We start from the raw sequence: 15,757 nt of genomic DNA on the forward strand, positions 1-15,757 counted from the left end.
CATCAATAGACAATTTAAACAACAATATAACCTACCTAGATAAAATACAGATCTATATAACACTCCAACCAACTAGGCCAAACTGCTATCTACAGAACACTCCCCTTATTGGGAGAATATACATTTTCCTCAAGTATATATGAAATATTCTTAAAGACAGATCATATGATAGCAATAAAACAAGCCTCAACAAACAAAAAAGGATTAAAAAACACACAATATATGTTTTCCAACCATAATGAGTGAAATTAGTAATAACACACAGAAGAAATATAGAGAACTGACAAATACGTGCAATTAGACAAAACACCCTAAACTAACCAATGGGTTAAAGTAGAAATCAAAAGGGAAAGTAGAAAATACTTTGGGGGTGCCTGGCTGGCTCAGTCAGTAGAGTGTGCGACTCTTGATCTCAGGGCTGTCGATTTGAGCCCTACATTGGGTATAGAGGTCAGTTAAAAATAAAATTCAGAAAAAAAAGGAAAGAGGAAACAACAGATGTTGGTAAGGATGCGGAGAAAGGGGAACCCTCTTACACTGTTGGTGAGAATGCAAACTGGTGCAGCCACTCTGAAAAACAATATGGAAGTTCCTCAAAAAGTTAAAAATAGAACTATCCTACAACCCATCAACTGCACTACTAGGTATTTATCCAAAGGACGGAAACACAGTGATTCAAAGGGGCACATGCATCCCAATGTTTACAGCAGCAATGTCCACAATAACCAGAATACGGAAAGAGCCCACATGTCCATCAACTGATAAATGGATAAAGAAAATGTGGTGTAGGGGCACCTGGGTGGCGCAGTCGTTAAGCGTTTGCCTTCGGCTCAGGGCGTGATCCCAGTGTTCTGGGATCGAGCCCCACATCAGGCTCCTCTGCTAGGAGCCTGCTTCTTCCTCTCCCACTCCCCCTGCTTGTGTTCCCTCTCTCGCTGGCTGTCTCTGTAAAATAAATAAATAAAATCTTTAAAAAAAAAAAAAAGAAAGAAAATGTGGTGTATTTTATACACACACACAATGGAATTTAGCCATCAAAAAGAATGAAATCTTGCCATTTGCAACAATGTGGATGGAACGAGAGGGTATTATGCTAAGCAAAATAAGTCAATCAGAGAAAGACAAATACCATATGATTTCACTCATATGTGGAATTTAAGAAACAAAACAGATGAACACAGGGGAAGGGAAGGGAAAGTAAAATAAGATGAAAACAGAGAGGGAGGAAAACCATAAGAGACTCTTAACTATAGGAAACAAACTGAGGTTTGCTGGAGGGGAGGTGGGGGGGATGAGGTAATTGGGTGACGGGCATTAAGGACACTTGATGTAGGGGCGCCTGGGTGGCGCAGTCGTTAAGCGTCTGCCTTTGGCTCAGGGCGTGATCCCGGCATTCTGGGATCGAGCCCCACATCGGGCTCCTCTGCTGGGAGCCTGCTTCTTCCTCTCCCACTCCCCCTGCTTGTATTCCCTCTCTCGCTAGCTGTCTCTCTCTCTGTCAAATAAATAAAATCTTAAAAAAAAAAAAAAAAAAAGGACACTTGATGTAATGAGCACTGGGTGTTACATGCAACTGATGAATCACTAAATTCAACCTCTGAAACTAATAATACAGCATATGTTAACTAAATTGAATTTGAATTTTAAAAAAAAGAAAAAAAAGGAAATACTCTGAGATGAATGAAAATAAAATAGGTCTTCAAAATTTACAGGATGCAGCTAAAGCAGTACTTAAAAAAAGGAAATTTACAGCTGTCTAAGGCTTATATTAAAAAAGAGAGATCTTGGGGTACCTGGGTGGCTCAGTCAGTTAAGCATCTGCCTTCGGCTCAGGTCATGATCTCAGTGTCCTGGGATCAGTCCCACATCAGGCTCTCTGTTCAGTGGGGAGCCTGCTTCTCCCTCTGCCTGCCACTTCCCCTGCTTGTGTGCTCTCTCTCTCGCTCTCTCTCTCTGACAAATAAATAGATAAAATCTTAAAAAAAGAGAGAGAAAGAGATCTTGAATCAATAACCTTAACTTCTACCTTAAGACACAGGAAAAAAAGAGCAAACTAAACCTAAAGAAAGCAGAAGGAAGGAAGTAATGAGTAACAGAGAAGAAATCAATAGAAAAACAGGAAAATTGATAAAAAGAAAAACTGTTTGGAAAACAACAAAATTGATCAACTATGAGTTAGACCGATCAGGGGGAAGAAAAAAAAAAAAAAGAAGACTCAAACACTAAAAGTAGGAATGACAGTGGAGACATTACTTACAACCTTACAAAAATAAAAAGGACTATAATGGAATACTATGAAAAACTATATGCCATTTGATTTGCTAACTTAGATGAAACACACAAATTCCTAAAATGACACAAACTACCAAAACTGACTCAAGAAGAAACAAAATCTGAATAGAACTACAACAGATAAGAGACTGAACCAGTAATCAAAACCTATTCACAAAGAAAGGCCCAGGCCCAGATGGCCTCATTGGTGAATTCTGTCAAATAGTTAAAAATTAATACCAACTCTTCCAAAAATTAAAGGAGGAAACAACATGCAACTCATTCCCTGAGGCCAATTTTAGCCTGACACCAAATCCAAAGACATGAATAGAAAACTGAGATGCAAAAATCCTCAACATATGGGGCGCCTGGGTGGCACAGCGGTTAAGCGTCTGCCTTCGGCTCAGGGCGTGATCCTGGCGTTATGGGATCGAGCCCCACATCAGGCTCCTCTGCTATGAGCCTGCTTCTTCCTCTCCTGCTCCCCCTGCTTGTGTTCCCTCTCTCACTGGTTGTCTCTATCTCTGTCGAATAAATAAAAATAAAATTTAAAAAAAAATCCTCAACATAATACCAGAAAAATAAATCTAGCAACATACAGAAAGTATTCTACACTATGACAAAGTAGAATTTATCCCAGGAATGCAGGGTTAGTTTAACATAAGAAAAGCAATTAATATACAAAATTAACAAAGTAAAACACAAAACCCAAATGATCATTTCAATAGACACAGAAAAAATACATATGACAAAATTCAACACCCCTTTCATGATAAAAACATTTTAAATGGCTAAAATAGTATGTCTTATGTGAGTTTTATAATTTAAAAAATTTTAATAAGCAAAGGATATGAATCAACTTTTCCCCAAAGAAAATATACAAATGGCCAATAAGCACACAAAAAGATGATCAACACCATTAGTCATTAGAGAAATGTAAATCAAACCCACAATGAGATAACATTCTTACCCAGTAGCATGCCTATAATTTAAAAAAAAGAAAAAAGAAAAATAAGTATTGGCAAGGATGTGACGGAATTGGAGCCCTCATAAAATGGCGGGAGAAATGTAAAACAGGTAGCCACTTTAGAAAACGTCTGAAAGTTTCTCAAATAATTAAATACTAAGTTGCCATATGGCCCAGGAATTCTACTCCTAGGTATACACCCAAGAGAAATGAAAACATACGTCCACACAAAAACTTGCACATAAATGTTCACAGCAACTTTAGTCGTAATAGCCAGAGCAGAAACAATCTAAATGTCCATCAAATGATAAATGAATAAACAAAATGTGGCACAACAATATAATGAAGTATTACTTAGCAATAAAGGAATGAAGTACTGATGCCAAAACATGGATGAATGTGAAAACATTAAACTAAGTGAAAGAAGCCAGTCAAAAAAGATACGTGTTATATGATTTCATGTACATGTAATGTCCAGAATAGGCAAATCTATGAAGACAGAAAGAAATTAGTAGTTGCTGAGAGCTCAGCGGGATGAAGGCTTCAGATGACTGGAAGTATACAGGGTTTCCTTTGAGGGTGATGAAAATGTTCTAGAATTAGACTGTGGCAATAGCTGCACAACACTTACTATACTAAAGACTACCGTATAAATAATGAAGGCATTGTATGATGAATGAAGTGTATGGTACATGAGTTATATCTCAGTAAAGTAGTTACCATAAAAATGGGAGAAATAAAGACTTTCTCAGACAAATAAAAACAGAATTAATTGGCAACTGATCTACATTACAAAAGTGATAAAGGAAGCTTTCCAACAGAAACTGGGATATACACAAAGAAATGAGCAGCCCTTGAGATGGTAAAAATAAAGTATGGCATTCTTTGTTTTTTATTTTCATTGTTTTAAAAGAGAATTATCTAAAGCAAAATAGCATCAATGTGTTGTGTACTATAACAAATGCAAAACTAAAATGTATGGCAAAAATAACACAAAGTAGAGTAGACAAAAATTGTGAGTATACAGTTACATAGCCTACACTACACATGAAACAATATAACATTATTTGAAGGTGACTAATTAATTAAATGTGTGTACTAGAGACTCTAGGCAACCACTAAATACACTTTAAGAGATATAAATAATAGAAATAAAATGGAATCAAAATAATACTCAACAAACACAAAAAAAGGACAGAAAAAGAAGAAGACAAAGAACAGTTGGAACAAATGAACAGCTTTCAAATGGTATATTTTAATTCAATAACATCAATAATTACATTAAATGTAACTGTAAAAGACAAAAGTCAGAATACATAAAAAAGATAAAGAGGGTTGTCAGACCAGATAAAAAAGCATGACACAAATAAATAAAAAAGTAAAACCCAATTTGATTGCAAAGATCCAGAATAATCAGACAACTATCAATAGTCCACCAATGATGACATAAACTTAACTATCAAATGATGATTATTGCATCTCAAAAAATAACTACTATCAACAATTTCCATACTGAAAGTAACTTGAGTACATTCAACAGATCTAACCTAATGACAGCCCCCTCTAGACATAATGCAATGATTTACAACAAAGAACTGTTTGTGGTTAATTTTACAAAGCTAAGAATTCTACCTTAAATCACTGAAATTCAGATTAACAGTGAAATAAAGCCTTGTTTATCTTCAATCAACTTTTGTAATAATTTCAACTACTTATATTTTTTGAAAAATTCACTGAAATACCTGAACACTTCACATCACATTAAAATGTCAAAAATAATTAAATAACTTCACAATTGAGTACAAAATCAGAGAAGAAAGCAAAACCTACAAAAAAATTTTTTTTCTGCTATTGTGACTTACACTAATAAATATATATTTGATCTCTGTTTCCTGGCAGAGAGCTCTTAAATCCCTCGGAATTTCCTAAGGGAAAAGAACAATAAAGGTATCTTTTCTTATTCATAACAAACCCCTTTCACCATACCTGAGTTATGTTAATGCACTTACTTTTGGAAAGCCCCTAAGGATGAGGGAACCAGCCCTGGGTTTAGAGGGTTGGAACTTCCATCCCTGTCCTCCAACCTTGAGGGAACAGAGACAGGAGCTGGCTGGACATTGACTCAATCACCAATGGTCAATGATTTAATCACTCGTGCCTGCATAATGAAGCTTCCATAAATATCTGTAAACTATAGGGTTTGGTGAGTTTCTAGGCTGGTGGAGATACTGGAAAGGTGACACATCTGGAGAGGGCATGCAAGCTCTCCAGCCCTTCCCCATATCTTGCCCTTTACATCTCTTCCATCCGCTTGTTCCGGAGATATATCCTTTATAATAAACCAGTCATCTACTAAATAAATGGTTTCCCTGAGTTCTGTGAGCCATTCTAACAAATTAATCAAACCCAAGGAGGTGGTCCTGTAAACCTCTTTATATCCGCCAGTCAGTAAGATGCACAGGTAATGACCTGGACTTGCAGTTGCCATCAAAAAGTGAAGGTTGTCTTGTGGGATCTGATACTATCTCTGGGCAGACAGTGTCAGAATTTGGTTAAACTGAGATACCAGACAATGTCTGATTAAAAACTGGAGAACTGGGGCGCCTGGGTGGCTCAACTGTTACGCGTCTGCTTTTGGCTCAGGTCATGATCCCAGGGTCCTGGGAGCAAGCCCCGCTTCAGGCTTCCTGCTCAGCAGGAAGCCTGCTTCTCCCTCTCCCACTCCCCCTGCTGGTGTTCCCTCTCTCGCTGTGTCTCTGTCAAATAAATAAATAAAATATTTTTAAAAATAAATAAATAAAAATAAAAACTGGAGAATTGCTTCGTATGGGGAAAAACCCCAACACATGTGATGACCAGAGTGAAGGGTCAAGAGTAGAGAAGACACACAGAAGACTTTTTCCCTCATAATTTTAACGAACGTTAAAAAGAAAACCACAGGCCCAAATAGCATCATTTGGACCAGGCCAAGTCACAAAACCAGGGCTTAATACCTAACCTAACTACAATTTCAAATTCCCCCAGAAATGTAAGTCTTAACCTGTCAACCAGGAATTTTCTGATTAAGCAGCAATGAGATAAGCACATCAACTCTTCATCCCTAATGAAGATGAGGTAATCCACCTAATAAGATCCCTATACTTTCCACCAAGGGAAGATGATCTTGCCTAAAACAATTCTTTTTCTTTTTTTGCTAATAATTTTCTTGCCCCACCCTCCTTTCTATAAAAACCTTCCACTTTGGACAACTCCTCAGGAGCACCCCTCTATTTACTAGATGGAATGCTGCCCAATTTATGAATCATTTAATAAAGCCAATTAAATCTACAAATTTATTCAGTTGAATATAGTTTTTTTAACATGATGAAAATGATACCATTATAGTAGGTACCATTACTTGAGCCACTAAGTATTATATCTGTATTTTATTGATAAGAAAACAGAGGTAGGCTGAAAGCACTAACTTGCCTAAAGTCTATATAATAAGGGCTAAAGCAAGGATTCAAAATCAAGTGTCCCTAACTCTGAAGTTCACATTTTAATTTCAACCCTCTGTCCATAATAAGTCAATTGTATAAGCTGTAGGTAATGATGAATCCTAAAAATATTAATGGAATCCAAAACAAATAGGAAGCACATACATCCTTACTCAGAGATCTCTCTTCTTAATGAAGAAATTAGCGTCAATGCTATGCTGCAATTTTCAAAGCATTCTCAACACATAAATAAAAACATACGTGCAATTTTTCTTTTAGCCAAACACTTTGTTCTATTCGACTGCTTTGTCTTCATTTTTTGCAATCCATTCTCCTCCTTTGGTTCCTGTTGCAAAACAAGAAATACCATCAGGGCAGCTACTATTAAAAGCAGTGATCAGACTACCTCTTCTATAACTAAGAGAACACTGAGCCTTTGCAGAATCAGTGGCTATTGTAAATGTTCACAGAAAACATCAGAAAAAAGATCCTGTACAGTACAAAAAAGAAAACATGTAGATCTGGAACAAATAAAAATCATAAAAATTAAAATGTATATGTTCAACATTATCTGTCATATGGGTACTCGTGTAAAACTTAGCCACATGCATAATACCATTTGTAAGCAAGCACTCAAGTTCAGAGAAAGCTTGATTCGAGAATTAAAAAATGAGTAACCAGGGGGCGCCTGGATGGCACAGTCAGTTAAGTGTCTGACTCTTGGTTTCAGCTCAGGTCATGATCTCAGGGTTGTGAGACTGAGCCCCATGTCAAGGCTCTACACTCATCGTGGAGTCTGCTTAACACTGTCTCTCCCTCTCCCACTGCCCTGCCCCCCACACACTTTCTTTCTCTCTCTCAAATAAATAAATAAACATTTTTAAAAAACGAGTAACTATATTTAAAAGTCAGTGTGTATTAATTTATTTGAAATCAGTACTTAAAAAGCAAGAGAACTAGGGAAAACTATGTAATATAATTATGAGAGAAAGGGCTAATTTTCTTTATATATAAAGAGCTCTTACAAATCAATAAAAAGACCAATATTTAACCTCCTCCCATAAGCAAAGGGCATGATAAGATACCCCATAGGGAAACAGCCAGTACTTGAGAAAGTACAAAGAGAAACAATATGTTCAGAGGACAGCCATCTTTCAACGCGAGCAAGAGGATGAAGGAAACTTTCACACAGGACGCTGAAAACATTGGGGCTTTTATTGATCACTGACACGAGTTGCAAGGGAGAAAGTCATTCTGAGAGTAGGAGGGGCAAGATCAAGTCAGCTTACAAACATCCCCCCAGATGACAGTCAGGTGGGGATGAGAATCTAGGTGATGGGAGATGCCATAGGAGGCTTGGATTTCTCTGGTGTCCAAAGTAAACAGACTTAAGGCATGATAGGATTAGTCCTGGTTATCTCTTAAAGGAACAGTGCTTGCCAAAGGCAGTGTCCAGATGACAGAAATGTTCTATATCTGCGGGGTCAAATACGATAGCCAGTAGTCACATGTGGCTACTGAGCACTTTGAAATGTGACACACACACAAAAATGAAAAAAATATCAGTGAACTATGAGACTGTTTCAAGTGGCCTAATACACAGGTAACTACAGTCCCTGTAGGGGGCAAGGGACAGAAAAAAAGTTCTGAGGAATTAATGACTGAGAAAATTCCAGACTTGATGAAAACTATAAATCTGTTGATCCAAGAAGTTCTAGGAAGCACAGGCGCAAGAAACATCATAAATTTAAAAAAACACATCATAATCAAATTGCTTAAAACCAGAGATAGAGGGGAGGGAGTTAAGATGGCGGAGGAATAGGGGACCCCTTTTTCAGCCGGTCCCCTGAGTCGAGCTGGATAGGTACCAGACCAGCCTGAACAACCACGGAATCAGCCTGAGACGCAGGAAGATACATCTGGATCTCTACAAATGAACATCTCCAGCGCTGAGTATTGAGGTACAAAGCAGGGAACCTTGAAACCGCGCACAGATATCGGAAGATAAACGGAAGGGGGAGGGAGCCGCTGCGTTCGGGCGCTGGGAAGTGGTAGCCACCGGCACGGGGGGAGCGGGCGGACTCGCGGACCGGCACCCGCGAGAGAGCGGACTGAGGCCGTGAGCCGGGGAACGCGCGCCACCAGACTGAAAACCGGAGCTCTGGTGCGCTCACCGGAACCAGACTGAGACCGGAACCTCCGGGAGCGCGCAGGGGCGGCTGGCGGCTGGCGGTGTTAGAAACACAAAGGACAGCGCCGGCCCTGGAAGTGAGGGCTGGGACTCCAGGTGTGGGGCGCACATCCCGGGACGCTGCAGGGTTGAGCAGCACCAGTGTAACAGAGTTAAAGTGGCCAGAACATCAGTGGACAACGGTCCGCGATCCCTCTGTTCTGAGACAGAGGCTGAGATTCAGCCACTGCTGCTCTGACTCTCAGAAGAGGCACAGCAAACCACCAGGAAAGCCGCCAGAGAACAAAAGCCTGGAAATACCGGCACAGAGTGTGCCCATCCCCATCCCCCCTCGCAGGGGACACGGAGACTCTACCCAAACAGGGTTGCCTGAGCATCAGCGCGGCAGGCCCCTCCCCCAGAAGGCAGGCTGAAAAGTCAAGAAGCCCACATCCCTAAGATCCCTATAAAACAAGGGCGCACGGCCTGGGTGCCGGTCAATAATTTGGGCTCTGGACAACCCCGCACCCTCTCCTCGTCAGAATGACAAGAAGGATGGGGCGCCTGGGTGGCACAGTGGTTAAGCGTCTGCCTTCGGCTCAGGGCGTGATCCCGGCGTTCCGGGATCGAGCCCCGCATCAGGCTCCTCTGCTATGAGCCTGCTTCTTCCTCTCCCACTCCCCCTGCTTGTGTTCCCTCTCTCGCTGGCTGTCTCTCTCTGTCGAATAAATAAAATCTTTAAAAAAAAAAAAAAAAGAATGACAAGAAGGAGAAATCCCCCCAGCAAAGAAAAGACAATGAGTCTGTGGCCTCTGCCACAGAACTAATGGATATGGATATAACCAAATTATCAGAAATGAAATTCAGAGTAACAATGGTCAAGGTGATGTGTAGACTTGAAAAAAGTATTAACGAAAATGTTAATGAGAATATAGAATCTCTAAGGGCGGAAATGAGAGTGAATCTGGCAGAAATTAAAAATTCTATGAGCCAAATGCAGTCAAAACTAGAGGCTCTGACGGCCAGGGTAAATGAGGCAGAAGAACGTATCAGCAAATTGGAGAATGGGTTAGTAGAAGAAAAAGCTAAAATTGAATCTGGACTCAAAGGAATCCACGCTCAGGAATGTAGGTTACAGGAGATTACTGACTCAATGAAACGTTCCAATGTCAGAATCATCGGCATCCCCGAGGGGGTGGAGAAAAACAGAGGTCTAGAAGAGATATTTGAACAAACTGTAGCTGAAAACTTGCCTAATCTAGCAAGGGAAACAAACATTCGTGTCCAAGAGGCAGAGAGGACCCCTCCCAAGCTCAACCACGACAAACCTACGCCACGTCACGTCATAGTGCAATTCACAAATATTAGATCCAAGGATACAGTATTGAAAGCGGCCAGGGCAAAGAAATCTCTCACGTACCAACAAAGCAAAGGTATCAGAATTACGTCAGACCTGTCTACACAGACCTGGAATGAGAGAAAGGGTTGGGGGGGGGCATTTTTAAAGCTCTTTCAGAGAAAAACATGCAGCCAAGGATCCTTTATCCAGCAAGGCTGTCATTCAGAATTGATGGAGAAATAAAGGCCTTCCAGAATCGCCAGTCATTGACCAATTTCGTAACCACGAAACCAGCCCTACAGGAGATATTAAGGGGGGTTCTAGAAAAGTAAAAAGGCCCCAAGAGTGACACAGAACAGAAAGTCACAATCTATAGAAACAAAGACTTTACTGGCAACATGGCATCATTAAAATCATATCTCTCAATAATCAGTCTCAATGTAAATGGCCTAAATGCTCCCATAAAGCGCCACAGGGCTGCAGATTGGATAAAAAGACATGACTCATCCATTTGCTGTCTACAAGAGACTCATTTTGAACCTAAAGATACATTCAGACTGAAAGTAAAGGAATCTTTCACGCCAATGGACCTCAAAAGAAAGCTGGGGTAGCAATTCTCATATCAGACAGATTGGATTTTAAACTAAAGACTATAGTTAGAGACACAGAAGGGCACTATATTATTCTTAAAGGATGTATCCAACAAGTGGATATGACAATTATAAATATATATGCCCCTAACAGGGGAGCAGCAAGATACACAAGCCAACTCTTAACCACAATAAAGAGACACAGAGATAAAAATACGCTAATAGTAGGAGACCTCAACACTCCACTATCAGCAATAGACAGATCACCTAAGCAAGAAATCAGCAAAGAAACAAGAGATTTGAATGCCATACTCGACGAGTTGGACCTCATAGAGATATATAGAACACTACCCCCCAGAACCAAAGAATACTCATTCTATTCTAATGCCCATGGAACATTCTCAAGAATAGACATTGTTCTGGGTCACAAAACACGTCTCAACCAATACCAAAAGACTGAAATTATTCCCTGCATATTCTCAGACCGCAACACTCTGAAATTGGAACTCAACCACAAGGAAAAATCTGGAAGAAACTCAAACACTTGGAGACTAACAACCATCCTGCTCAGGAATGATTCGATAAACCAGGAAATCAAAAATCAATTTAAACAATTTATGGAGACCAACGAGAATGAAAACACAACGGTCCAAAACCTATGGGATACTGCAAAGGCAGTCCTAAGGGGGAAATACATAGCCATCCAAGCCTCACTCAAAAGAATAGAAAAATCTAAAATGCAGTTTTTATATTCTCACCTCAAGAAGCTGGAACAGCAACAGAGGGACAGGCCTAATCCACGCACGAGGAAGCAGTTGACCAAGATTAGAGCAGAAATCAATGAATTAGAAACCAGGAGTACAGTAGAGCAGATCAACAGAACTAGAAGCTGTCTTTGAGAGAATCAATAAAATTGACAGACCACTGGCAAGACTTATCCAAAAGAATAGAGAAAGGGCCCAAATTAATAAAATTATGAATGAAAAAGGAGAGGTCACACCAACACCATTGAAATTGGCAGGATTATTAGAAACTTTTATCTACAGCTATATGCCAATAAATTAAGCAATCTGGAAGAGTTGGAGGCCTTCCTGGAAACCTATAAACTACCAAGACTGAAACAGGAAGAAGCTGATTTTTTAAACAGGCCAATTAATTATGAAGAGATTGAGTCAGTGATAAACAGCCTTCCAAATAACAAAACTCCAGGCCGGGGTGGTTTTCCTGGGGAATTCTACCAAACATTCAAAGAAGAAATAATACCTATTCTCCTAAAGCTATTTCAAAAAATAGAAACAGAAGGAAAGCTACCAAACTCATTCTATGAGGCCAGTATTACCTTGATCCCCAAACCAGGCAAAGACCCCATCAAAAAGGAGAATTACAGACCGAGTTCCCTAATGAATATGGACACCAAAATCCTCAACAAGATCCTGGCTAATAGAATCCAACAGTACATTAAAAGGATTATTCATCATGACCAAGTGGGATTCATCCCTGGGATGCAAGCGTGGCTCAACATTCGCAAATCGATCAGCGTGATACATCATATCAACAAGAAAAGACTCAGGAACCATATGATCCTCTCAACTGATGCAGAAAAAGCATCTGACAAAATACAGCGTCCTTTCCTGATTAAAACCCTTCAGAGTGTAGGGATAGAGGGCACATTCCTCAATCTCATAAAAACCATCTATGAAAAGCCTACAGCAAATATCATTCTCAATGGGGAAAAGCTGGAAGCCTTTCCCTTAAGATCAGGAACACGACAAGGATGCCCACTCTCGCCACTATGATTCAACATAGTACTAGAAGTCCTTGCAACAGCAATCAGACAACAAAAAGGGATAAAAGGTATCCAAATCGGCAAAGAAGAAGTCAAAATGTCTCTCTTCGCAGATGACGTGATACTCTATATGGAAAACCCAAAAGAATCCACGCCCAAACTATTAGAAGTTATAGAGCAATTCAGTAATGTGGCGGGATACAAAATCAATGCTCAGAAATCAGTTGCATTTCTATACACGAATAACGAGACCGAAGAAAGAGAAATTAGGGAATCCATCCCATTTACAATAGCACCAAAAACCATACGTTACCTTGGAATTAACTTAACCAGAGACGTAAAGGACCTATATTCTAGAAACTATAAATAACTTTTGAAAGACACTGAGGAAGACAAAAAAGGTGGAAAAATATTCCATGCTCATGGATAGGAAGAATTAGCATAGTTAAAAGGTCCATGCTACCCAGAGCAATCTACACTTTCAATGCTATCCCGATCAAAATACTGAGGACATTTTTCAAAGAACTGGAACAAACAGTCCTTAAATTTGTATGGAACCAGAAAAGGCCCCGAATCGCCAAGGAACTTGAAAAGGAAAAACAAAGCTGGGGGCATCACAATGCCGGATTTCGAGCTGTACTAAATAAAGAATAAAGAAATTATTGCCTTTTATTAAATGTGCACTGACTGCAGTGTATACCTTCATTATATACCTTTCTATACTATTTTGTTTTCAAACAGTTTTAAACTGTTTTTAGTTTGTTTTAACATGTATGTACATAACAATTTAATGAATCTGCATGTGTTTGTGTATAACTATTTTATTTTTGTAAATATTAAGAGAGGTTATTCAAGCGGTAAAATCGATAGACTGTTCTGTTTTCTTCTTTATACTTTTAGACCTTTCTTTAAAAAAACTATTTAGGGGGCCTGGGTGGCTCAGTCGTTAAGCATCTGCCTTCAGCTCGGGTCACGATCCCAGGGTCTTGGGATCCAGCCCCGCATCCGGCATCCTGCTCAGCGGGAAGCCTGCTTCTCCCTCTCCCACTCCACCTGCTTGTGTTCCCTCTCTCACTGTGTCTCTCTCTGTCAAATAAAATCTTTAAATAAATAAATAAGAACTATTTAGACAAAATCCTAATTAAGAACTAGACTATAAGAAATTCAAAAAAATAAATACCCAATAGAAATGTGAAAAAATGTTCAATTTTCCTAGTTATTAAAAATATACAACAGTTTGATTATCAAATTGGGGAAAAAATGTGGTAACAGTTTTGGCAAGAAACAAGGCAACTAATGCACTACTAATGAGAATATAAATAAGAACAGATTTTTGAAGGTTCTAATGGAGTATACCATATTAATATTCTGAACTAATTTTGTAGGGACTAGACAACCAAAGATTTTTAAGTAAGCAAGTACAATAATGTAAAATCTGAATTCCTGGGGCACCTGGGTGGCTCAGTCAGTTAAGTATCTGCCTTCGGCTCAGATCATGATCCTGCGGAGTGGAGATCAAGCCCCCATTCTCTCTCTGCCCCTCCCTCCTGCTCTGCCCTCTCTCACTATCTCTCTCTTTCTCTCTAATAAATAAATAAATAAATAAAATCTTTTAAAAAATAAAATAAAATCGGAATTCTTAAAAAAAAAAAGAATCTGAATTCTTAAAAAAAAGTTAGAGTAAACTAAGTGAAATAAGAGAAAAAATTGCGATAGAGGAAAAAAAGAAAGACAGACAAGCAAGTTCAGAGTCTGTTACCAGAATTCAAATAACAGATGATCAAGAAAAGAAATGGAAATGGAAGAGGAAGAATAGATCTGAGTGTCATTCTAAGAGGTAAAAACTAAAGGATGTAGTGAAAAGGGGCACCTGGGTGTTGCAGTCAGTTAAGTATCTGACTTTTGATTTCAGCTCAGGTCATGACCTCGGGGTTGTGGGACTGAGTCCTGTATCAGGCTCGAGCATGGATTCTCTCCCTCCCTCTACTTTTGCCCCTTTCCTTGCTTGTGCATGCACGTGCTTTCTCTCAATAAATAAAATCTTAAAAAAAAAAAAAAAGGATGTGGTGAATGATTAGCTATAAAATATGAGAAAGAGGAATGAGTTGGGTGGCTCAGTCAGTTAAGTGTCTGCCTTTAGCTCAGGTCATGATCTCGGAGTTCTGGGATCGAGCCCCACATCAGGCTCCCTGCTCAGTGGGGAGTTTGCTTCTCCCTCTCACTCTCCCCCCACATACTCATGCAATCTCTCTCTCTCTCAAATAAATAAATAAAATCTTAAAAAAAAAAAGAAAGAAAGAAAGAAAGAGGAATGAGTTAAAGATATTTCTGAGCTTTATAACAAAACAATGAGTAGTTCTACCATCAAATGTGTTGGAAGATAAAGAAAAAAGAGAAGTGAACTTGGAAGAAAAAACAATGACTTAGTTGCCTTCCTGGATGTGACCTACAGACAAGGGGAAATCTCTAACAAACAAATGGAAAAAAAGAACAAAGGAGAGATGTTAAGAGCTAAAGCAGCATTGTCCAATAAAGCTTTCCAAAATGAGGGAAATGTTCTGTCGCTGTGCCATCTAATACAGCAAACACTAGACTCACGTGGCTTTGATCACTTGAAATGTGACAGGCCAACAGAGGAACGGATTTATTTAATTTTAATTAATACAAATTTAAATAGCTATAGGCGGCTCATTGCTACCATACTGGACCATAAAGACTTAACTACATTTACATTCTCTTTCTCTCACTTTCTAGACACATAAAAATTAACATTTACATTTGACTTACATTATTCTAATAGTTTAAAAATACCACCTTGGGTTAAAATATTACAAAACTGAGGAACTATGATCCATCCTCAGCCAAACAGTATGATTACGTTAAGTAATTCTTAATTCCATTTACAAATCAAAGTGAAGCTGAGTAAAAAACTGCATGCTCTGGGGCGCCTGGGTGGCTCAGTCGGTGAAGCGGCCGCCTTCAGCTCAGGGCATGATCCTGGAGTCGCAGGATCGATTCCCACATCAGACTCCCTGCTCAGTGGGGAGTCTGCTTCTCCCTCTGCCTCTCACCCCAGTCATGCTCTCTCTCACTCTTTCTCTCAAATAAATAATAATCTTAAAAAAAACAAAACAAAAAAACCTGCATGCTCTGGCAAG

General features: G+C 39.3%; 1 protein-coding gene across 4 annotated transcripts in view; it reads right to left on the reverse strand.

Annotated features, from left to right (window-relative positions):
• Positions 1 to 15,757, reverse strand: part of UIMC1 (ubiquitin interaction motif containing 1) — a 132,303-nt gene that overhangs the window by 72,763 nt on the left and 43,783 nt on the right. For all 4 annotated transcript variants that reach the window (XM_026511040.4, XM_026511038.4, XM_048224303.2 and 1 more), the window contains exon 3: positions 6,976 to 7,060. In XM_026511040.4, coding sequence (XP_026366825.1) covers positions 6,976 to 7,060 — 85 coding nt within the window. The remainder of the gene's footprint in view (positions 1 to 6,975; positions 7,061 to 15,757) is intronic.

This window comes from Ursus arctos, unplaced genomic scaffold (genome assembly GCF_023065955.2).
Source record: "Ursus arctos isolate Adak ecotype North America unplaced genomic scaffold, UrsArc2.0 scaffold_15, whole genome shotgun sequence".
Lineage (NCBI taxonomy): Eukaryota > Metazoa > Chordata > Mammalia > Carnivora > Ursidae > Ursus > Ursus arctos.